This window comes from Ascaphus truei, chromosome 11, assembly GCF_040206685.1.
Source record: "Ascaphus truei isolate aAscTru1 chromosome 11, aAscTru1.hap1, whole genome shotgun sequence".
Taxonomy (NCBI): Eukaryota; Metazoa; Chordata; class Amphibia; order Anura; family Ascaphidae; genus Ascaphus; species Ascaphus truei.
Window position 1 is genome coordinate 46,224,478 of NC_134493.1, and position 26,045 is coordinate 46,250,522.

The following is a 26,045-nucleotide window of genomic DNA, read 5'->3' on the forward strand; positions in this document are numbered from 1 at the left end:
TCATTTGACAATATTATCTCACCAAAATCTGCATTAAATCTTGTGGGTCCTGCCAGCCAATAGCAACGTCATTCGGGGGGATGACATGGCGGCTTCCTATTGGACGACCGTTTAAATTTCCAGGAAGTAACATCCTTAACTAAAACTAGAAGTATGTCGCCAGCCAGGGGGTCCCCGGAGATATAAAGAAATGAGCACAGTTTGGCTCCGGAGCTTGGTTTGCAATAAATAGTCACAACGGGCGAGAAGCAGCAGTCTTCCATTCGCCTTTTCTTTTTTTTTTGTTATTATAGGGGAGTGTCCTGTATAAAGACCCCTAGAGAAAGTGTGTAGCCACAGGAAAATTGGGGTGACACGCCAGTGATACTATTATCAAAAAATGTATGGTATTATTATTTATGGCTGTCAAAAGTAATATGTGGTACGCTTTAATGCTCTTTATTCTGATATAACAATATTCATAAAGTATTAAAACAGCATAGGCCTTTGACCTAAGTTTATCCAATCAATTTTCCAAACCTTATACCCCGATTATAAAATAAATAGATTTTTTTTTAGCGTAACCTGATCCCTTTGTTACACATCCGTCATGGATGATCGACCCTTTTTAATTTTACGTTTCTTTCTCATTATTTGCAATCTTATAATTCAGGACATCACAGACTAATTTAATAGGGGCTAATACATTTTCCAGCAATTTTGATCTGACAAGAACATATTGTACCATTTAAAACCTCCTCTATTGTCTTCACCGGATGAACAAGATCAAGGGTGCTCAACTCCGGTCCTCAAGCCTCCTCCCCAACAGGTCAGGTTTTCAGGATATCCCTGCTTCAGCACAGGAGGCTCAATCAGTCCCAGCTTCAGCACAGGTGGCTCAATCAGTCCCAGCTTCAGCACAGGTGGCTCAATCAGTCCCTGCTTCAGCACAGGTGGCTCAATACATCCCTGCTTCAGCACAGGTGGCTCAATCAGTCCCAGCTTCAGCACAGGTGTCTCAATCAGTCCCAGCTTCAGCACAGGTGGCTCAATCAGTCCCTGCTTCAGCACAGGTGGCTCAATACATCCCTGCTTCAGCACAGGTGGCTCAATCAGTCCCAGCTTCAGCACAGGTGTCTCAATCAAAATCTAAATAAGGGTTCAGCAGGTAGGATGACAAAATAATGTGTGGCTCTCTATTCTTACGATGTTTGGCGGATAACCTGTGTATGAGTGCGTCATTCACACATGCCAAAAATCTGTTGTTTTAAGACAAGGATACTGTATTGAAAATACACAAACTGCAAATATGCAGCCTTTTATTACGCAAACGTTTCTCATATATGTTTGTGGCACGGCCCATAATGAAAAGGGGATGTTGGCAATTAAGGTTTAGATACAAAAGGTGCACTGAAAAACGCAGTGCATGTTACATTAATTAATGCGATTAATATTACAGCGCTGATGCATTGCCGTTCCTAATGAATATATTTGTTCTAGAGCTGTGCAATGACAAGTCTATTTAACATTAAACATACACCAAAGAACTGCTCCTGGCAAACAAATGGGAATCTTAATCTATATTCACACATCACTTTCAGCAAATAATAATAATTGAAGCATATTACAAAATTGCAGTGCTCACAAGAAATTGAGTGTAACCAGTGATTTACTGATTTGGTTATAAGAAGGACTGTTGCAAGTTGTTACCAGATAAGAGATTAAGTGGATAGTCCAGTATAAAAACAAAACCAGTGTTGGGAGTTCCTTGCAATACTGTGCAAGTTCCACTTTGCATGCCCCTTACCAACGGACTATTACCAGAGGCTACCTACATTGGACCCAGGATCCACACCGACGCCTCGTGAGGATCCCTCTTCGGCGATTCAGCACAGAACCGCAGCGGACGCTTGGAGTTGCTGATTTCCTGAGACGCATTGTCCAAAGGGGTAACATGTACCTGACATGTAATGCCTGTATGATAGTAATAGCTTGTATGTGCAATAGTTACCCGCTCGCAATTTAGCACTTTTAATTTGTTTGATACACTATGAGTCGTGCTCTGTCTTTTTTTCTCCTATATTATGGCATAGCAACACGTAGTAACTATGGCCAAAAACAGTGTGGGGACACCCACAGGTGGCGGTAGATGTGCAAACATGTTACGATCTTTCACTTCAATGGGTTTATAAAAGTTAACGTTTGCAGAAGAACAAAAATGTAGTTAGAAAAGTAAGAAACAATCCAATATAACAAAAAGGACCCAGTGCCAAGTGTCCACCACATAAAACCATATCACTGATGAGTCATCACAGCTATTGTGTGTTCACAAAAAGGTTCAGCTTATAAAGACAGCCATACAGGTTTATCCCACGTTTGTTGTATACCTCTACCAGATACTCATACAGTACATTTAATACATACAAATGTTACAGATACCAGTTACAAAGGATATGTATTCTGTATAATGCAATCGTTGTTATTATGGTTTGAATTACCACGTCTTTCCCTTTGCTCAGATGTCTGTTGATATAGCAATACAAAAAGAAATACAATAATATCCCCACGGTTTCTTCTGTACAGTAATACAAAACGTATGACTCAGAATAACTGTATATTACTTCCAGGAGCATCGGGTCCGGGAAATTGGCAACAATGTCTACTCTATTTTCAGCTAAATACGCAGATCATGTAGGTCTATAGACTTTCATAGTACTGTATTACATTCAAACGGATTCAAGAAAGAAATGGTTGACTTGTAAGTTCTAACACATCCTATAAACATAAAAGGTCTACATCAGGGGTGGCTAACTCCAGTCCTCAAGGGCCACCAACAGGTCAGTTTCTCAGGCTAACCCTGCTTCAGCACAGGTAGCTCAATCAGTGGCTCAGCAATGACTGGGGGAATGGAGTTGGCCACCCCTGGTGTACATTATAATTACATTTGTATTTACAGGATGCGAGCTAAGGGAATTAAAAACCTCTTCTTGCCACCTTTAAGACTCATCTTAAAACATACCTCTCTAACGAAGCACATGGGTAGCTCCGTGGCTGATACTATACACCTCATACATCGACCTTGGCCACTTGCAGACGCACTTACCAGAACACCCACCTACTGTCTCTGTACGTTCTTCCTACGCACCACTTCGATTGTAAGCTCTTCGGGGCAGGGACTCCTTTTTCCTAATGTTACTTTTATGTCTCAAGCACTTATTCCCATTATGTGTTATATGATTATGTTGTGTATTACTGCTGTGAAGCGCTATGTACATAAGTGGCGCTACATAAATAAAGATATACATAAATATGCATACAAATATCAATTATATCTTCTTTGGCATGTTTTTTCAAATGTACACATACAATTGTGTTCACGTATCGGATGTAGTCTGCCTATAAAGTGTATTTGTATGCAAAAGTTTAAAAGGAGTTTGGTGGATGTGTTGAAACCGGTCTATGGGTCAGAAGTTAAATGTTCACTTGCAGTTTCTTTAACACTGCAGGATGTTTGGACAGCAGCCAATGTAAAGCATCAGCATTGCATGGTCCGCAGAATGTTTTTATCTAATGTTTTAGATAATTAATGGGGAAGGTGCCAGTAGGAAGCCACACTACCCTCACTGGCCCGCATCACGCAGGGGATTTAAACCTCCATAGGGCACGTTCTCCGGTAAGTACATCAGGAGCAGGGGGCCGCCAGACTTGAAATTACTGTGGTTCAGCTCTTGAGACCTCTACTTTTTGTGGAATAAAACACTCTTTTTTTAAACTATAAATGTAAACTAATAACCCCCTCAAAAATGTTAAAAATAGTAAAGATACTGTCAATTTTTATTTGGTATTTTCATTCTCTTCATTAGCCCAAAACAAATTAGAATTTGCATATACACTACAGCAGGGGTGTTCAACTCCAGTCCTCAAGACCCCCCAACAGGTCAGCTTTTAAGGATATCCCTGCTTCAGCACAAGTGGCTCAATCAGAGGCTCAGTCGAAGACTGCACCACCTGTGCTGAAGCTGGGCTATCCTTAAAACCTGACCAGCTGGAGGGTCTTTTTTTGATTGGTTGAGAACCCCTGCACTAAGGGCCATTTTTAGTAAGCAGTGCTACTTCATAGGATCCCTTCAAGTACTGTAGGATACCTCATGGCTCATTCTAGTTATTTGCCTTTAAGGTGTCTTGTGGCACAGCACCATTTAGTAAAAAGGGGCCTAAGGTGATAAGTCAGCGTCACTCATTTTGTCTTTTCTTACACTTTATCCACTACGATGCATAGTTACAAATATTATAGTGTCGTATTGTGTTAACAATACTTACTGATCCTTCAGCCACTCTTGGACAAATGGAATCTCAAAGAAGCCTGTAAACTGGTGATCCTTTCTTTTTGGATTTAGACTGGAACGGATAATAAAAGACACGAAACAAGAGGCGGAATCAAATGACATGTACTGTATCATACCCGGCTCCAATTCTCCCAAGGCGCCAGATCAGAAAACATTATAGAAGTAGGAGGGCCACAAGCTTATTGTGATGTAACTTTAGACACATTTAAAGACGTGAAAATGATTATATTGCAAATAATTTATAACATCAGTACCACATATATTTACATTACCATAACTTATAAGCCAACTTCAGAGTGAAAAATCGCACTTAGCTACATAAGAAACTAGTATGAAATTAGCACGTTGGTCCCATTAAGGTCCCATTAAGGTCCCACGGGGGGACACCACTTAAATAGCCATGTAGTACTATATTGTGACGTGTATTATTTGCCTTATATGTAGCATGAAAACTGTACTTACTTGTATAGCCACTGTGTGAGGAAATCACAGGCAATAAATTTAGTTCTTTTCCTCTAGAAAAAAAAATATATGAAAGATTGTTTTGATATTATTTGTTATCATTGACATTGTTATGCTTGATTGGTTGAGAATGTAAAGTAGGTTACATACCAAGAATGTTAGAACAAGACCACATTTAGTTCATCCATTCGGTGTGAACCTGATCCTATGGCGTAGATATATTGACCACGTGCTGTTCATTTGGAGTACAGGTATTGCAATTTTGGATAATTTCATTGCTCATCTTAATTGCAAGTATCGTAATTAAAAATTGATCTATGAAATTGAGTTTTGGGGTTTGGTTTTATACGTAGAGGACAACCTTTTAAATACCAGAACGTTTTTTTTAGACCAGATGACGGCAATAATTACATTCTACAATCAAACTGTGACCACCCACCGTGGGTTAATAACATTCCGTTTGGACAACTAAAGTCGAATTAAAAACGATTGCACTGACAATAAAGTCATCTCCAGCAGTCAGACATTTTTACAAAATATATTTTTTGAGAGCGATTATGACAATAATGTCATACACGAAGCAGTGAGCAGAACCAATAAGAGATGATCTTTTAACCCAGAAAAAAAAAAAACCTCTAAAAGATTATCAGACTGCATTCATTACCCAATATAATAGAGAAGCATTTACAATTAAGAGGTTAGTCAATAGATAATGGCATATTTTAAAAACTGACCCAGTTTTGAGAGATTTTATTCCTGATTATTCGAGAATTATATTTAGCAAGGCTCCCTATTTGAAGGACAAACTAGCACCTAGCACTTTTAGAGTCAAAGACAGGTTTATTAACTACTTGTTGGATAAACCAAATGGATTTTACAGTTGAAAGACATGTAAAGCAAGTACCTTTAGTACAACAGAAAAATTGGCATTAAAACCCAACGTCTCTGGAGAGTGTTTTAATACAGCACATTATATCAACTGTAGAACTAACTTTGCTATCTATCTTTTGGAGTGTCCCTGTGGGTTACAGTACGTGGGAAGGACTACCAGACCTTTAAGAGTATGTTTCCTTGTACACGTAGGGAATATTAAGAGAAAAGTTATGACACACAGTGTATCAAGGCATTTTAGTACACATCATAAAGCTAACCCGCAGGGACTTACACAGAAGTGACTGAAGTTGGTCGCAGGAGATGCTGAACTCACTGTTGGCGATGGTAAGATCTCCTCTCTTTAAGCCATAGACCTGATCTACTCCCTTGTTTTAAACTTTGTTCTGCAATTTATATATTTTTTAACATTGTGAGTGTACAGCTATTCGATTATAGTCTTTTCCCTACAAAGTCTGGCTGATCTGCACTATTGTGTCCCTATTCCCTCTTTTCTGAGATATAATCATCACCCAAATCATCATCACAACAACAGTTTACACCCTGACTGATGTGCCCTATATCCCACATGGGTCATGTAAATGCATGGTCCTCATGCTTACAAGATCGCCATATTGACCAGGCATACTACACTATATTGTGATTTTCATTTGGTTCTCTTTCCGGTTCTGCAATTCGGGCTCTCTATCCTTCTGAAGAAGCTTTTGCTTTAGTTATATGTATGCACTCCTAAATAAATACATGGTTGTTAATATCCGTGTTGTCGCTGGGCTATGTTAGGGGACAATGGTGGCTATTTATTAAACTTGCCAAGCGATAGAATGTATGTATATCTTTATTTGTACAGCACCATCATCCATGAACAGTCTAAGTGCTCAATCAGCACTATAACTGTTTAAATATTAACCCGCAATGACTGGCCCCTGAATACTTCTACACGTTAAGCCAATGGCTCCCACCCTTTTGGTATGCATACCAGATGAGGGTACACAACCTATTCCTCCCCCTCTCCTCCTGCATGTCTGGTCTGATGGTGGCCCGGTACGATTGTGGGCTCTGTTCGGGTTGCCATCCATTGCATCAGGTTACCATGGCAATAGACGACAGCCCAAACAGAGCTGTGATCAAATGCCACAATCTGCTGACGTGCAGAAGAAGTGGGGGAGGACAGATGTAGAGCGCAAGGCCTCGTCTCGGGTGACGCTGAGTGGGTGCTCCCGCTCGCGCTGGCCGCGATGAAACACATTGCTGCAATGTGTGTGGCCAGCGTGAGCGAGCGCCTGTGCATGCATGGCGCTTAACTGCTTGCAGAGCAAGCAAATTTGATTTGCGCGCTCGCTGGCGCATCACGTGAGTGGCTCACCCAATGAGGGCAAACCAGCTCCGTGACACCATGGCCGCGCCCCCCCCCTGCGCGTGCACCTAGCCAGCCACAAATCGCCAGGCCGACCAGAGCGCGTGACGTCACCGCGCACGAGCGTGCTCGCTCCCTACGTGGCCGCAGCCTTAAGTAACTTCTGCATCAGAGCAATTGCACATTGTGGGACTCTGGCTACCCTGTGCTCCCTCCAAATCAGAGCTGACCTTGAATATGTGGGAGAGGAGTGAGGCTGGCCCTTCACACCTTCGTGGCTAGCCGGAACCCTGACCCACACAGAGAGAGGAGGACACAAGATGAGAGAGGTAACAGCATTAGAGAGGATCATGGGGCAGAGATAGGTACTGCGGCATAGGGGGAGGGTGGAATCATGATAGCAGAGACAGGTACAGCAGCACAGAAGGGGATTATGGGGGGCAAGTGAGGAGGGGGTGGAATCACGAAAAAATTAATTGGTGATAGATTAAGTATGAATCTGTTGCTATGGTGGTACAGAACAAATAAAGGTTTGGAATCGCTTCCTTAAGCTAAATGGTGCCTTTAGGGTTATTACTGCTTAGTAAATATGGCCACTGACTTTTCTGCTTTGAGTAAAGAATAAACCTGATTTGTGAAGCTGTGACTATGTCTCCTTTTACAGACCTCGTGTGATACAGCCTACCAATGGTTTAAAAAATACAAACAGCTACTGCATGACATAGTATCTGGTCTTCCCATTGGGGACAGTAGCACTGTATTCATCGTATAATGTATGAGCAGTCTGAAAGAAATACAAGGGCTCATCAAAAAAGCTTTGGAATGGGCACACATCACCCTTAACCTTCAGTCTAAATCATGAACAGTAGAGACAAGATGGAAGTAATAGAGGTCAGAATGGTATTTGGCTCTGTAATCTCCCATGGTGGTCCAGCTTTAGATGATGATTAGGACTGAGTGCCTCCAGATGATTTCATACTAGCAACAAGGAAGGGGAAGTAAGGGAGCAAACTGTAGTTAAGGCAGCTTGGGGTAAAGCATCCTTATAAGGCATCATGCCTTATAACCCAAGCAAATCGTTGAAATGACTGTAGTATTCGTTCCTTGGGCACGGTCCCTTAACTTGCCCCCAACCATGGTATTATGCTCTGTCAGGGATGTGAACCTCCAACAACTCGAAGCTCTGAGCAGGTTCTGAACAAAACATTGGATTTTAATGGAAATCGGTGAAACTCCACCTTAGTCCATGATACTGCGTTGACCAAATAAACAAATGTTCACTGTGTTGCAATTGGGAATATTCACACAAATCATAGTTTTTGTATATACAGATTATTAAAAAAATAAAAATAAAATAAATAGAGCAAACTAAGCTTTGACATGAGTGATCATGAAATAAACAAATATATTCAAGATCATTAGTTCATAGCCAACGGATATAATCAGTTGAACAGCAATGCTGGATGTTGTTAGGAACAATCTGACACTTAAATTGACCTACATTCATGTACCTCTGGCACAGCCAGTGTACAATTCTGACATCAGGAAAAACACAGGAAACTTCTGCACAATGTGAATTGTTTGCTCTCAGATAATATCTATAAACCAAGCCGTGTCTATTTGGTATCCTTATCCTGAACTTTGACATTTTTAAAATACTGAAGAAATACACTGCTGCGTGTTCCTAAAAATGCTGCGTGTTCCTACAACTGCTGCGTGTTCCTACAACTGCTGCGTGTTCCTACAACTGCTGCGTGTTCCTACAACTGTTACGCTGTTGTAACTTCCAAACTGTGGTAAAACCACTAAACCTGACCATCACTTTTCCTTTATGTAGCACTAGCCGAGAGACCCGGCGTTGCCCGGGATGTAACCTCCTTCACAGCTGGCTGGCCCCCACGTTCACAACTCTGTTCCCCTTCCCAGCTCCGTCCCCCCCCCTCTTCACAGCTCCGCCCCCCCCTCCTTCACAGCTGCGGTCTCCCCTCCCTGCCCCCCACATCACTCTCCACCCCCCACCCTAGCCCCCACATCACTCTCCCCCCCTGCCCCCCACATCACTGTCCCCCAACTCACATCACTCCCCCCCCTTGCACCTCACATGAGACACACACACACACAGTGTCACACACACACGCAGGGACAGAGGCGCGGTGGGGTTTAGTCGGGCATTGGCTGCAAAGCGGAGACGGTGAGCGTGATGTTCTCGGGCATATTTTGTAGGGGTAAGCGGGGACATAGAGGAGCGGGCGGGAAGGTGGGGTGCAAAGCGGAGATGGTGAGGGTGGTAGCGGAGCAGGCGGGAAGGCGGACATTTTGAGACAGTGAGCGGGGAGCGGCTGTATATAGCGGTGCCGGCGAGAGGGTGATTGTTAGTGGAACTGCTGAGCGCAGCCGGGGTGGGGTGTAGTCGGCCATTTGTCAGGCCTGCTGAGCGGAGGTGCGGTGGGGTCTGCACTGTGGAGGTCGTGATTTGTGAGGGGTGTACAGCGGTGGCATGGACGGGTAAGAGGGGGGGTGGACAGCAGAGGCGGTTATTTTGATGGTGTGTGATGTTGAAGGAGGTAGAGAGGTGGAGAGAGGGTTTGAAAGTGAGGTGTGTGATGATTGAGGAGGTGGAGAGGTAGTAAATGGCGCAGGGAGAGAGAGGGTTGGAAAGTGGGTAAGACTTATCATGGTCGGTGGGTGACTCCGCAGGGGTGAACCCAGGGGGGTAGGGTGAGTCCGCAGGGAGAGAGTCACAAAGGCTATGCTGAGGGCTCAGTTTAGGCTTCACAGTCTTGGGTGCCAGTTTCAGGGGGTATGGTGAGTCTTCAGGGGTGGGAGTCTGTGGCAGTATGTGTGTCACTGTAGAGTAGTTGTGTCCGTGATGTCAGTGTACGTCCTGGCCAATGAGAGGCGTGGGTGGGGGGCGGGCGGTCCGACGGACCAATGAGATTCCCCACATCTACTAACAATCAAACACTTTTCTGTTTTATATATATAGATTTGTTTTACAAAACATTTGATACAAGTTTTATAAGCTGGTCAGGATATCCCCAGCTTAGAGCTGGAAAAGTAGGGCTCTATGTATCAAGAGGTGCATGGGCGCTGACACAGTTGCGTCCAAAAAAATGTGCATCTCTGTTTTCTGTCTGAAACGCAACATATTCATAACGTGGCCACCCCTGCATTGGATAGAAGCTTGCTCTTTAGAGCAGGTATACTATCCAATGGTAATTGATGCTTCACAGGGCAACCGGTGCTGAAGCAGGGACTGATTTATCTACCTGTGCTGAAGCAGGGACTGATTGCGCCACCTGTGCTGAAGCAGCGATATCCAGAAAACCTGACCTGTTGAGGGTCTTGAGAACTGGAGTCGAGCACCACTGATCTAAATAAGAGTTGGTTAGGCTTTAAAGTAGCAGGGGTAAATAATATTTGTCTGGGTGCACCCCATCCCCCCAACGCTTATCTGAGCTAGGGCAGTTCTGTACAGCCAGTACTATTAATTAAGACCAATGTAAATAAATTAAAGTGTTCTCAGATAAGGTTAAAAAGCAGGTTTCAGTAGGTGGAATTTTTTTGTGAGGTATGAAAATTACCGTCTGTTACCACTCTCACTTCCCAGGACATCTTGTCAGACTATTAAGCTGGAAGTTGTTGAGAAGATCAGCTAATTAAAAACAGCGGGAATCAGACTATGTACAGTATCTTGTTACTTAAAGTCAGGGAAATTTTACCATTAGTGATGTGTTCTGATACTCAAATGTTCACTGCTGTAGTGTCCTATAACAAGATATTCTGAAGCAATGATAGATTCAAATCTATTATTGTGTAGTGTGAGTTGACGGTATTAAAATGCACTGATACCCACCACTCGATGTCTAAAGGTAATGTCCCTGGGTGGTGCTCATTTTCCAAAAGTTATTTACCCCTTCCCTAGGTGCTATGCAAAATGTCCATTGGGATACTTCATAATGACCTCCTTGGAACTTTGCAACCCATGCTGTCCAGAGATAAAAAGCAGAACCCAATGCATACCACGGTCAAAAAGAAATACTTGTTATACAAAAAGTATTACAACCCAATGAAACAGGGTTTTTGCTTTATTACCAGGTGCAATAAATTATTAGCTTGGACAGTGGTCTTCAAAACCAGGCCCATCCCACTTCCAAGCAATCAATGGCCAACAGTCTATTGGCAGCTTTGGTGTAAGGCTGGGCACCTTGACAGCCAAAATGTAAGGAATCGGGGGCCACGTCCCTTGCAGCGTGACCCCTCCTTACCCACTACCAGTACTGCAGCGGCTGCTGCCCCTGCCCCCCGTCGCTACCCATGCCGCCGCCCAGTGCATACCTTGAACTCTGCCGTCGCCATCTTGGATTCTGGCACTGGTGTTACAGACTCTCAGCTGGGCTCTACTATTTCCTGGTCTCTCAGCCACTCACGAACAGCTCCTCGACACGCCTCCGCCATGCCCCTCGTCCGGATTGGTCACTGTCGCTTTAAATATCCTGCTCTGACTTCACTTCCTTGCTCTGCATAGCTCCTTGCTTCCTGTGTTGCCTGGAAACTGTGTCGTGCTCCTGTTTGTCTTTACTCCTACAGATTTGAACCGGCTTGTCTGACTTACCCCTCTGGCTCCCGACTTCGGCTTACCCATCACGAATCTTACCTCTCAGACCCTTGGACACGGAAACGGATTTAACTACGGAACTCTCTATACTCCTGAATTCAGCAAGTACAACGACTATTCTAAATCTTAATCCAGGCCTGGCCACGCTATAACCACATCCCTGACCCGCTCCCTCTGCTGTCGGTGTGTATATTCAACATCCCACCTCAGTACAGCGGACTGGCCTGGTCTGCGGGCTGCACAGCGTGACATTATGCAGAGCCCAACAGAAACAGACCTGACTGAGGTGGGCCAACTAATCAGGGAACTTGCGATTTGCATTGGTACTTTGGGAACTCAGATCACAAGCCTGGTACAACAGCTTTCCCAGCTTTCACTACAGCCTATTCCGGCCCCAGCCGCGCAGGGTGGCGACCGGCCATCAGAACTGAGGATTCCTACGCCTAAAGCATATACGGGTGACCCTCTAGCCTGTCGTGGGTTTTTGAACCAATGTGAAATACAATTTGAGATTTCTCCCAGCCTGTTCCCCACCGGACGCACCAAGGTAGCCTATGTGACAGGTATTTGATATTCCCGCCCGCAGAGATACTGCCGCTGCTTCTCTTGTTCAATTTTCTCAAGGTCGTAGGTCCGTAGCCAAATATGCATTGGAATTCCGGACTGTCGCGGCGGAGACGCATTGGAACCAAGAAGCCCTTATTGCTGTGTTTTGGCAAGGTTTGTCCGACTCTGTAAAGGATGAGCTTGCAGTTCAGCCCAGGCCCCAGGGATTGGAGGAATTGATCGCACTATGCACACGAGTGGATCAGCGCCTTCAACAGCGCCGTCATGAACGCCAGCATCCCAGAATTTTCTCTTCTGACCCTATTCTTCCCAGATCCTTCCCAGCTATTCGTCCTGTTCTAGACACTGTGGAACCCATGCAGATTGCCAGTCAAGAGTTCCGTAATACCGACAGGACTGCCGATAGAACCCCTAACCGGACTGCCGAAAGGGCTCGTCGCCGGAATGAGGGCCTTTGCTACTACTGTGGATCTCCTGAACATACGGTACGTTTTTTGTCCTTTAAGGCCCAAAGAACAAACACGACCAATGGGGCAAGAGGGACTCATTTTGGGGTCAATATCTTCTCACCCTATGTCTGAAGAGGAACTCCCTAAGAGAATTATGCTTCCAGTCTCGCTTGAAGGTCCGAATTTTCGCGTAACCACAGCCGCTTTTCTTGATTCAGGATCCGGTGGTAACTTTGTGGATCAAGATTTTGCTACTCTTAATAAGATTCCGCTCATCGCTAAGAAATCGCCGATTGGCCTCGAGGCTATTGATGGTCGTCCTTTGCAACCTGCCTTCATCACGTTAGAGACTCTTCCTCTCACCCTTTCTGCCGGTACTCATACCGAAATCATATCCTTTGACGTGATGCACTCTCCCGTTCCAGTTATCCTAGGAATACCCTGGCTACAGCAGCACAACCCACGCATTGATTGGAGGGATGGCAAGACAATTCAGTGGGAGCCAGAGTCAGACGCCTCACCATTGCCGGTCATTTCTCCTACCACAGTCCTCGCGGGAGTGGAAATGGCCCTGGCTAATGTTTCCGCTCTTCCTGAAGCATATGCGGATTTCATCGACGTGTTTAGCAAGACACAATCGGAGGTTCCACCTCCTCACAGACGTTATGATTGCCCCATTAATCTGGTTCCCGGCGCTGTTCTTCCGAAATGTAAGTCCTACCCCTTGTCTCTCCCTGAAACTGAAGCCATGGCAGCATACATCAAAGAAAACCTTGAAAAAGGATTCATTCGTAATTCTTCGTCCCCCGCTGGTGCCGGTTTCTTTTTTGTCAAAAAGAAAGATGGATCCCTGAGACCATGCATTGATTACCGAGGGCTCAATCTCATCACAGTCAAGAATCGATACCCCCTTCCGCTGATCTCCGAACTTTTTGATAGGCTTCAAGGGGCAAAAAAAATTTCCAAGCTAGACCTCGAGGAGCTTACAATCTTGTTCGCATCCGAGAAGGTGATGAATGGAAGACTGCCTTCAATACCAGAAGCGGCCACTACGAGTATCTTGTAATGCCCTTCGGCTTATGCAATGCTCCTGCTGTTTTTCAGGATTTCATGAATGATGTCTTCCGTGATGTTCTCAACTCTTTCGTAATCGTCTATCTGGACGATATCCTAATTTTTTCTAAAAATGTTCAAGATCATGTCCAGCATACCAGGCTCGTTCTCGCTCGCCTTCGTGTCAATAATCTCTACGCTAAGCTCGAGAAATGTCTTTTTCATCAAACCTCTACTGCCTTCTTAGGCTATATAATTTCAGATAAAGGATTTTCAATGGACCCTGAAAAACTTAAGGCTGTTTTGGATTGGCCTCAGCCCAACTCTCTCAAAGCCATCCAGTGTTTTTTGGGCTTCTCCAATTACTATAGGAAATTCATCCGAAAATTTTCCACCACTGTGGCTCCCATTATGGCCCTTACCAAGAAGAGAGCTGACCCGTCTGTATGGCCTCCGCAGGCCGTCTCGTCCTTCGAAACCCTGAAACAAGCTTTCGTCTCGGCACCCATCCTGCGACATCCCGATGTTAGTCTTCCTTTTACTTTAGAAGTTGGTGCGTCTGATTGTGGTGCAGGCGCCATCCTGTCCCAGAGATTCTTCCCTCAAGATAAGCCTCATCCATGCGGTTTTTTTTCAAAGAAGTTTTCGCCCGCTGAAAAGAACTATGATGTTGGCAATAGAGAGCTCTTGGCTATCAAGATGGCCTTACAGGAATGGAGACATCTCCTGGAAGGTTCCAGCGAACCTATTTCTATATTGACCGACCATAAAAATCTTCTGTATATCGAAAATGCACGTCGTCTGGGGTCTCGTCAAGCTCGCTGGGCACTATTTTTCTCAAGATTTAATTATACTCTGTCTTATATTCCTGGTTCTAAGAACACAAAAGCTGATGCCTTGTCCCGACAATTTTCTCCGGAGGAAAGATCCGAAGAAACCCCTGAAACTATCGTACCCTCTAAGTTTATAATTTCCGCCAACTCATTTGACATTCTCGAAAAGATCGTTGAAGCTCAAACACAAATTCCGAGTGGTCTAGAGGTACCGGAAGGAACTCTTTATGCCGCACCCAGGTTTCATCAAAAGATATTAGAATGGGGTCACTCTGTCCGTTCAGCCGGCCATCCCGGCTTCAAAAGAACTTTGGATCTTATCAAGCGTACTTTTTGGTGGCCTAATATGGCAAAGATGGTTCATGAATTTACTAGTGCTTGTCCAGTATGCGCACAAAACAAGACTCTTCATCAAAGACCCTCAGGCTTGCTCATGCCCTTGCCAGTACCTGAACGTCCATGGTCACATATTTCAATGGATTTCATTGTGGATCTACCCCCTTCCAGAGGGATGAATACCATTTTGGTCATCGTTGACCGTTTTTCAAAACAGGCCCACTTTGTTCCACTCAAAGGACTTCCCTCCTCGCCCACCCTAGCTGATATCTTCACCAAGGAGGTGTTTCGCATCCATGGGATACCTACATCCATAGTCTCGGACCAAGGCATGCAATTTATATCGAAATTTTGGCGGGCTTTCTCCAAGAGGCTTGGCATGGCGCTATCCTTCTCGTCAGGCTATCACCCCCAGACTAATGGGCAAACAGAAAGACTAAATCAAACGCTGGAACAATACCTGCTGTGTTTTATTTCCGATTCCCAGGATAATTGGGTTGACCTGCTACCTTGGGCAGAATTTGCAACCAATTCACTTCGTAATGAATCCACGCACGAAACCCCGTTCTTCGTGAATTATGGTTTCCACCCAAGTCGACTGCCAATCTCAAACATGCCGATAGGAGTGCCGGCGGCTGATGAATGGGTAACTACTCTTCAGAAGTCATGGATCAAGATTCAGTCCGCGCTTCTTAGCGCCGCTCAGAAATTCAAGTCTCAGGCAGACCACCGTCGTCAACAGGCCCCTAATTACAAGCCAGGGGACCGAGTTTGGCTTTCGTCTAAGAATATTAAATTGAAGTCTCCGACCCCAAAATTAGCACCTCGATTCTTAGGACCTTTTCTGATCCAGGAACAAATCAATCCTGTGGCATTTCGTCTGCAACTTCCGTCTTCCATGAGGATTCCAAACGTATTCCACGTTTCCTTGCTCAAGCCATTCATCCAGAGTAAACGGTTCCCTGCTAAGACCCATAGACCCAAACCAGTCACAGTCCAAGGACAACCTGAATTCGAAATCCAGACAATCATGGATTCTCGTGTATCCAGAGGAAAGATACAATTCCTTGTTCACTGGAAGGGTTATGGCCCAGAGGAACGCTCTTGGGTACTCAAGGAGGATATCCGTGCTCCAGTTCTCTTGGACCGCTTCCACAAGAAATTTCCACAGAAGCCTTGGATGGATCGTCCTGAGGTCGATCCTGAAGGGGGGGTACTGTAAGGAATCGGGGGCCACGTCCCTTGCAGCGTGACCCCTCCTTACCCACTACCAGTACTGCAGCGGCTGCTGCCCATGCCCCCCGTCGCTACCCATGCCGCCGCCCAGTGCATACCTTGAACTCTGTCGTCGCCATCTTGGATTCTGGCACTGGTGTTACAGACTCTCAGCTGGGCTCTACTATTTCCTGGTCTCTCAGCCACTCACGAGCAGCTCCTCGACACGCCTCCGCCATGCCCCTCGTCCGGATTGGTCACTGTCGCTTTAAATATCCTGCTCTGACTTCACTTCCTTGCTCTGCATAGCTCCTTGCTTCCTGTGTAGCCTGGAAACTGTGTCGTGCTCCTGTTTGTCTTTACTCCTACAGATTTGAACCGGCTTGTCTGACTTTCCCACTTTGGCTCCCAACTTCGGCTTACCCATCACGAATCTTACCTCTCAGACCCTTGGACACGGAAACGGATTTAACTTCGGAACTCTCTATACTCCTGAATTCGGCAAGTACAATGACTATTCTAAATCTTAATCCAGGCCTGGCCACGCTACAACCACATCCTGGATCCGCTCCCTCTGCTGTCGGTGTGTATATTCAACATCCCACCTCAGTACAGGGGACTGGCCTGGTCTGCGGGCTGCACAGTGTGACACAAAAGCTGAACAGTCAAAATTGTATGTAGTCCATCTCCAAAGACCCGCGACTTAGTGGGGAGTCATCCTATGATCAGAAGACTCTAATTTTCCAGTGTGAAAGAGCAAAGAGGATAAAAGTATACATGTTGGCTTAGTTTCTAAGTAAACATCCTTTCATTTCTATGTTACATCATCAGGCTTCCGCTCACAGCTTCGTTCACAAAACCAATTGCTCTCCTGGAGTTAAGAAGGTTCACCAAGCTGAAAACGAAGCCTAAGTTGGCAAAACAAATCCCTAATACAACTAATGTACTATATGAATTATTAATGGAATGATTACAAAATGCTTTGCACATACTAAAATAGTATTTCTATTCCAAATAGCAATGTTGACACTTTTTGACACTAAACAAAAAGATGCACACAGCTTGGATGTTTTACCTTTTACTTGTGCTTAAAGCAGTAATATGGTTTAAATTTTTTTAATTACAGCATTGAAGCAGGGGGCCTCTGGGAGCTGAACTGTAGTAATTTCAGCTCCAGTGACCCCCTGCTTCCAGAGATATTTACTTCCGTAGCGGGTGCTGGGATCTCTTTTCAGTTTAAAAGTTTCTGATGGTGTGTGAAGGCTCATCTCCGTCGCGGTCTCAAGGATGGGACGTCACTTCCGGTGTTGCTTCCGTGGTGCACAGTCTGTCGGCAGCCTGCCAACACCGGAAGTGACGTCCCATCCTTGAGACTGCGACGGAGCTGAGCCTTCACACACCATCAGAAGGCAAGCAGTCCAACGCGGAGGTGTTCACAACAAGTGACGGATGTCCAAACGGAGGTGGTGGGGTGAGCTACTGTATGAGGCGGCCTCTCCTGTTTCACATGAGTGTGATGTGCCTTTTTTAATCAGCATTATTGTGAGTGCGTTTTTTACAGATTCTATATAAAATATCTTTATTTTACCATATTGATCTGCACTATGGGCATATTTCTTTTTCCGTACATTCCTTCTCCTTGCTGAGGTTCGTCTCCTCTGATATCCTGAGTTGAAGAACATCCTTGCCTGATCCTAGAGAAATACATTCACCATAGTAGATTGAAGCTGTCTTAAAAACCATTTGAATTTTGTGAGTAGGCTATATATAAGAGCCAAGAATATAACAGAATGTATTCACACATTTTATTTTATCTACACTTAGATCGTTGTGTATTGTTGTTTTTCGTCCCTATATGCTCCCCCTGGATTGTGAGAGAAAAAGTTACAAGGAAGTAATACATTGAGAGATACCCCTCGTTTTCAAGTATGTACTGGGTACAGAGTTTTAACAATACATGGTTACATTAAAATAACAGAGGTTATACAGTCAATTCACAGACATTTCATGGACAGATAGAGTTGGAAAATTGGGTATAGGGGATAAAAGGGCTGGTGAGTTTCAAATTGAAATAGAGAAGCTTTAACTTCACCAAATATCAGCGAACGGCAGAAAACGGCTCACACCCTTTACCTGTCCACCTTTGGGGCGACACAGATGTACTCTGAAGGGGTTCAGATTGAATGCAGCTGTGAATTCAAAGTTCTTTGTCTTCCTGGCTAATTAACATTCCAGTGGGTGGAGTTGAACGTTCCACATAGTACAAGCAAAAGTAAATGTTAACCCTTAGCACGCTGGTTCTGTGCAGAGGGGAGCAGCTCTTGGGGAACCCCATCAGGCGTCCACCTTTGGGACATCAGAGATCAGATGCATTGTAAGGAACCCCAACCCTCTCATATAACGTCTGAAATCAGATACATTGTAAGGAACCCCAACCCTCTTTAATAGGACGTCAGAGATCAGATGCATTGTAAGGAACCCCAACCCTCTCTAATAGCGCGTCTGAGATCAGATGCATTGTAAGGAACCCCAACCCTCTCTAATAGCGTGTCTGGGATCAGATGCATTGTAAGGAACCCCAGCCCTCTCTAATAGCATCTGATTGTAAGGAACCCCAACCCTCTCTAATAGTGCGTCTGAGGTCAAATGCATTGTAAATTTGTCTGTATTTGGTACAATTTTCAAAATTGCAGAAAACCCTTTAGGGATGCCAGAGGAACCCCGGGTGAAAAACACTTGTCTAGAGGAATGCAGAGATGATAAAGCGAAGATAAAGACGAAGCACACAAGAGCCAACGGCATTTCATTCATTAAATCCCCTATTCTCTGGGTGAGTTTCCAGAGCTGTGCTATTGGACGGTATATGGCTGTGCTTGTTCACTTCTAATGTACTCAACAGAAAGGACCGCGATCTCATAAATTTGAAAAAGATAGTAGAAAGAGAACTGCTGAGACAAGTTATCTAATGAGAAAAGAGATCAGGAGATTTATTTGAATGAGTTCTATTTGGTAGTGCGGAAATTAAATGGCTCTTTGTTTTCTACATCTCACGAGACAACATCACTGCAAGAAAATCAATTCTCTGCAGGGCTATCAGAATAGCTAATGTAGTCTGACCAGGGTATATGCATGTGAATCAGCATGCAATGTGTGCACTGGATTGAAAGCTGTTTTTGAAATGGTTTATTTCAATGTCTGCAAGAATAATACATCTGTAAATTGTATAAATAAACTCGCTATGATAAGACAAAGCTTTGATACAGTACTTCAAGGCCTGACTGTCATGTGTTCTGAAGTCATTTTATGTGAATCAAAACAAGTCAATCCAAAGGTTTTGTGCAGTGTTGTGTGAAAAATCGAATGTTTAAGCAATTAATCAGGACATGAAGTTGAAGCAGTAATTCAGGTTGCATTGCTGGTTTTTTTGTTATAGGATTGAAGCAGGGGGTCTCAGGAGCTGAACCCCATTCATTTCAGATCTGGGGACACCCTGCTTTCAGAGATACTTACCTCCAGAGGGGGTGCCGGTATCTCTGCAGCCAGGGAACTTGTGTGCCTAACCAAATGGCTGCGTTTAAATGTCCCGCGGGCCAATAGGAAGCCGTGACGTCATCACTTGTGGCTTCCTATTGGCCTGCGTAACCTGGACATTTAAACTTCACAGAGATACCAGCACTCATGATGAAGGTAAGTATCACTGAAAGCAGGGGGTTCCCACAGCTGAAATTAATGGGGTTCAGCTCCAGAGACCCCCCTGCTTCAAATATATATTTATATATATATATATATATATATATATATATATATATATATATATATATACTAGCTGATATACCCGGCGTTGCCCAGAGGCAGGGAGGGGGGGCGTGAAAGGCGGGGGGGGGGACGTGAAAGGCAGGGGGGGCGTGAAAGGCAGGGTGGGGGCGTGAAAGGCAGGGGGGGTGAAAGGCAGGGGGGGGGCGTGAAAGGCAGGGGGGGGCGTGAAAGGCAGGGGGGGCGTGAAAGGCAGGGAGGGGGGTCGTGAAAGGCAGGGGGGGGTCGTGAAAGGCAGGGGGGGGTCGTGAAAGGCAGGGGGGGGTCGTGAAAGGCAGGGGGGGGTCGTGAAAGGCAGGGGGGTGGTCGTGAAAGGCAGGGGGGGGGTGAAAGGCAGGGGGGGTGTGAAAGGCAGGGGGGGGCCTGAAAGGCAGGGGGGTCGGGGGCGTGAAAAGCAGGGGGGCGGGGGCGTGAAAGGCAGGGGGGGGCGGGGGCGTGAAAGGCAGGGGGGGGCGGGGGCGTGAAAGGCAGGGGGGGGCGGGGGCGTGAAAGGCAGGGGGGGGCGGGGGCGTGAAAGGCAGGGGGGGCGGGGGCGTGAAAGGCAGGGGGCGGGGGCGTGAAAGGCAGGGGGGCAGGGGCGTGAAAGGCAGGGGGGGCGGGGGCGTGAAAGGCACGGGGGGCGGGGGCGTGAAAGGCACGGGGGGCGGGTGCGTGAAAGGCACGGGGGTGGGGGCGTGAAAGGCACGGGGGGCGGGGGCGTGAAAGGCACGGGGGGGCGGGGGCGTGAAAGGCAGGGGGGGGCGGGGGCGTGAAAGGCAGGGGGGGACAGGGGCGTGAAAGGCAGGGGGGGACAGGGGCGTGAAAGGCAGGGGGGGCGTGAAAGGCAAGGGGGGCGTGAAAGGCAAGGGGGGCGTGAAAGGCAGGGGGGGCGTGAAAGGCAAAGGGGACGGGCGTGAAAGGCAGGGGGGACGGGCGTGAAAGGCAGGGGGGACGGGCGTGAAAGGCAGGGGGGGCGTGAAAGGCAGGGGGGGGTGTGAAAGGCAGGGGGGGGCATGAAAGGCAGTGGGGGCGTGAAAGCCTGGGGGGGCGTGAAAGGCAGGGGGGGCGTGAAAGGCAGGGGGGGCGACACACACACACAGTGAGACACACACACACACAGTGACACACACACACACACACACAGTGTCACACACACACACACACAGTGTCACACACACACACACACACACAGTCACACACACACGTCACCTAGAGCGACACACACGCGACACCTACCTCTACTTCCAGGCGCCGCCATCTTCTCACTCGGCGCCGCGAGGGAGGAAGGGGGTCCTTCCGGGCGACGCCATCTTAGGTGCCGCGAGGGAGGAAGGGGGTCCTTCCGGGCGCCGCCATCTTAGGCGCCGCGAGGGAGGAAGGGGGTCCTTCCGGGCGCCGCCATCTGGGGCGCCGCGAGGCAGCCTGTCTGGCCACTGCCTGTTCCCCCGCCGGGGATGGAGATGAGTGGAGCGCCGGGAGGGAGAGGTGAGCGGAGGGAGGGGCGAGCGGAGGGAGGGAGGGGTGAGCGGAGGGAGAGGTGAGCGGAGGGAGAGGTGAGCGGAGGGAGGGAGGGAGAGGTGAGCGGAGGGAGAGGTGAGCGGAGGGAGGGGAGAGATGAGCGCCGGGAGGGGAGAGATGAGCGCTAGAAGGGGAGAGATGAGCGCTGGGAGGGGAGAGATGAGCGCCGGGAGGGAGGGAGAGATGAGCGCCAGAGAGAGAGGTGGTGTGTGTTTGTGTGTGTGTGTGTTTGTGTGTGTGTTTGTGTGTGTGTGTGTTTGTGTGTTTGTGTGTGTTTGTGTGTGTGTGTGTGTGGCGCCGAGGGGGAAGAGAGTGGCAGTTGGGTGACGTCAGACCCACCAATCTGATTGGCCAGAGGCTGAGGACCAATCAGATTCACCGCAGATAGCACTAACCATTCAATTATATATCTATAGATATATATCCAAGAAATGCAACCTGGATTGCTGGTTTAAGATGAAATAGGTTGTATTGTAACAATGAAAGGATTTATCACGGTTGCTACAACTTCATATTAGTTAGTATCACTGCAAAATAGAGACAATATAATGGGACCTTTGCACTAAGAGTCTAACATCTTTTTGGCGCAGGGAGATAGCACTTGTGTGTCTATGTCCTAAACTGGAATTTCTCAATCTGCTAGAGAGAATATTATTGGTTGAGCAATGCGCATGCGTATGAGTTACTCACCACACAGAACTAAGGCCTTGAGTATACCAAGTGCTGCAGGGCGGCAGCGCTATTCTGTGACGTCACCCAGTGCTGCCGCCGAGCAGCATCTTGATTATACCGTGGAGGGAGAGCTGAGAAGTCTTGGAGGCGTGGCGGAGGTGTGGCCTTGAGTGGTTCACCCTCATTCGCTGAACCGCTCACGTGACACGGCCGTTGAAAAAAAAAAATCCACAATCTCTTCCCGTGCCGTCCACCTTTCAGTACGGCGCTCCACGACCGTCGCTTTTGGTATAAGCAGTTTGATTGGATCTAAGGTAATTGTTTTGTTTTGATTTTAGGCCGCTCGCATTTTTGGGTATAATCACGGCCTAGAATCAGGCGGGGCATGAGTCTTGTGGGGGATAGCTTACTATTGAGGGGTCCTAAGCAGAATATACTTCATCTTGCAGTAAGGCAGCGGGCATTCACAAATACCGACAATTAAAAATGTATTGAAGTTACATAGTTATATCCTACACATTTCTGTCACACTGAACTCTGACGACGAATCCGCCTGGGACTGAAACACGTAGGATATAACTATGTAACTTCCGAAAATTGAAAATGTATTGATTGTTGGAGTGCCCGCTGCCTTACTTCTAGATGAATTTCTCAATCTGTGCCGTTAGCAAAATTTTATTTTTTGGCATACAGAAATGTACTGCACTGGGCGTACAGTACTAAAAATATATATTTCTGTGCGGTAAAAAAAAGGAGGAAGGGCGTTCAAATCGTTCGCTAGGTTCAACTTGGTGTAAACCCTAAAAAGACTCCTAATAGTGTTACAGCAGAATTACGTTGCTTTGTATCCATCAACAAATAGATTTGACGCAATACAGATGTTTCATTATAAAAGTACAGCTCAACCCCCTTATAACGCTGTGCTTGGGGTCCAAAGAATTACATCGCGCTATAAGCAGATCGCGTTAGAAGTAATGTACAATTGTATGCATTGTGCAATAAAGTATTTAAGACACCAATAATCGTGTTGTAAAGTATTCATAAATACGAAAATTGGGAGCCACGCTTGCATTGCGTTATAAGCGGATCCGCGTTGTAACGGATCGCGTTCTAACGGGGTTGAGCTGTAATGTGTTATTGTGACCATTTGGCTATTATAAATAATATTACACATAATATAAATGTACTCACTAGTTAGAAATAAAAAATACACCTAATTCTCTTAATTTAAATTGTACCAATTAGCTATTCAACGAGGTGAACCGTAAACAAAATGATTTCTAACAACAAATTATGCGTTATATCTACAAAGCGTTCAACATACACAATTTAAAAAAAAAATGACATCTGAGTACATGGCCTCTAATAGTCACTGACAAATTTCCATGGAAAACATCTCATTCTGTAAAATCCCTTGTAATTCCTCACATGTTGGTCTCTATTGGCAATGGTGATCAGAAGTGACTTATAACACACGCGAAAGAGGAATAAGAAAAGCATTGCAGCTATGGTTTTCTGACATGTAAGTAGTCAGGGAAATAATTAACCCCCTGCAGTCAGGCTAATTCTAATCAAGATATCAAGCTGCAGGGAAATAGGCGGGATCACCCAATGAAAGGAGAACCATCAAGCCGTGATCGTTTTCCATAATACCTATCATTAAGTCTTTCAGGATTCAAATGATCTGCTCTGTAATGGGGTGAAGTGCAAAGAACGGCACAGCTGCATCAGTCATCCTGGAAAAGATGAGGTCTGGCCACTGTCCAAATTCATGAAAGCATGTTTCGGGGGATAAACATATGGGCAATACTCATTATGAGATCAAGTACCCCAGCCGTGCACTGTCACATAGTGCAAATGATAAGCACGCTTTTATTTCATATGCAGATCTATTCAAATGAAATGCAAGCCCAATACAAATGTGCTCGACACCCTCAATGAACACATTTAGCTGTGAAATGGTGCTGAAAGATGGCTGATTTGATATGGTCTCTAGCAAACATACCACTACTGTGTTGATGTCCCAGTGGGTAACACACATATAAAAGCCACAATCAAACACATAATTGGAAACTGACTGTTATTGACAGCTTGTGAAAGTGCATTGTTTCTAATAGATGGGAATCCAGAACCAAATACACAGAATAGATCGCAAAAAGCAGATGGACATAGATGCTGACAATGGCAATGTATCAGTGGATAACCCGCCGGGGTATGATTGCTGCTTTCCAATGCTCAAAATGACATTTCTTAGTTATTGGTTCTCCTGAAAACTGGTATTCCTTGTGACGATGGGGAGGATTTGGCCCGGGATTAAAGGGGTTACACCCCAATTGGCCACCCACTGACCTCACCAGGGAGACAAGGGGTTAACTGGGCTGAGGTCCAGAAATGTGATTTAACCCTTGTTATAACATGAAAATGTGTATTCCCCTGGTCCCAGGTTTTATTGTTATATCAGTGTCTGCATCACACACACACTAGGATCCATCCGTGAGTACAAGGCTTAATAGTCCTTTAATGATTATAGCCCTTTGTGTAATTTTCCCGCCTTTGCAGGCACCATTTTGCAGGGTCCCATAGGCCGCCATTAGGGCTCAATGCATTCTAATGGTGAATCTTGCTGTTTTGGTCCTTATTCCTGTGAAGTCCAGCAGATGGCGTCCGAGAGGAGGAGCGGCGGTTTCCCATTGTAAGTCAATGGGCCCATTGACTTCAATGGAGATTCCTCGAAGGAGCTTTCCAGGAACGAGTTGGCTGCCGTCCAAACCGCAAAACCGCAAAGCGGATACTTTTCCTAAAAGAGAGCTTTGATCACTTATTAGCCAAGTTCAACGACAAGTGGCGTGGGAATAAACAGTTCTAGAGCACCTAGAAATAAAATTCTTTTTGCCCCTAGTTCCTAGGCCTCCCCCCACTCGACCACTACCGGGTCCCCGAATCCTGGACCCCCGATAAGGGTCGAACCGAGAAGAGCGGGTCGCGCCATAGGTTCCAATGGCGGCGGCAGAAACAGCTCAAGAAAACGGCTAAGTGTAAAAAGCTGAAATTTGGGAATCCATAGCTCCGGTTCCGGAGGGTCCAGAGGATCAGGGTTTGGGGTATCTGTAGTCACTGCTCCGGCATCGCTGCAGAACCATCCTTGACCCTCTTGGACCAACCCAACGGAGTATGGACCCCCTTGAAAGTTCGGGACTTTTCCCATAGACTCCAATGGCGGCCAATCTCCATTGACCGGCTATGCCGGAAAACCCCATTGACTTCAACGGTGGCGTCGCCCCGTTGAAAGTCTATGGTGGCGGATTCCCATAGCCGCCAACGGCGGCGGTTTGCCATTGAAAGTCTATAGCGGCGGAGCCCGTTGTTTTCAATGGGGATTTAGTGAAAAACCGTGATTTAATTTACAGCGGAGTTTTTTGTATTAAACTAGGAAACGGTTTAAGGTGTAATTGTGTAACTCCGGTTCCGAAGGTCGTAGCAAGTCGCAAATTGGACCATAGGGTGTCCCAGTTCCGGCATTAAGAACTGGGAAGTTTGGACCCGCTGGACCCAACAGAACCGGATATTTTAATATGTTTGTGTTTTATCTGGGTTCATGCCTGGCTGACGGGCGGCTGATCTGTTAAATGATAATGATTAGGATTTAATAGGCTGCAATGCTTCGCGTGTCTACCAGATGGCATAAATTCCTGAATTGTAATGCAGTATATATATATATACTGTGCAGTATTGCAGCCAGCGGGAATAAAATGCTTCAATCCCTGCCTGGAAAATACCTCAATGCACTCGGGCAGAAAACAGTCACAAACCTCAATACACCCGGGTATAACCGAATTCGTGGGACTAGCCGAGCTCGAATAAAGTGTGTCGCCAGTGTAATTGAAAACCAATCACCTGTACTTAATGTTAAGGATAGGGTTACAAAAGGTATATAATCTGTGGCCAACCGTTTATCCTGTG

At 46.0% G+C, this 26,045-nt stretch overlaps 1 protein-coding gene across 1 annotated transcript in view; it reads right to left on the reverse strand.

Annotated features, from left to right (window-relative positions):
- IQCK (IQ motif containing K) overlaps positions 1–26,045 on the reverse strand; it is an 84,964-nt gene that overhangs the window by 42,960 nt on the left and 15,959 nt on the right. The window contains exons 5-6 of the mRNA XM_075566040.1: positions 4,788–4,840; positions 4,300–4,377 (exon numbers count right to left, since the gene is read on the reverse strand). Coding sequence (XP_075422155.1) covers positions 4,300–4,377; positions 4,788–4,840 — 131 coding nt within the window. The remainder of the gene's footprint in view (positions 1–4,299; positions 4,378–4,787; positions 4,841–26,045) is intronic.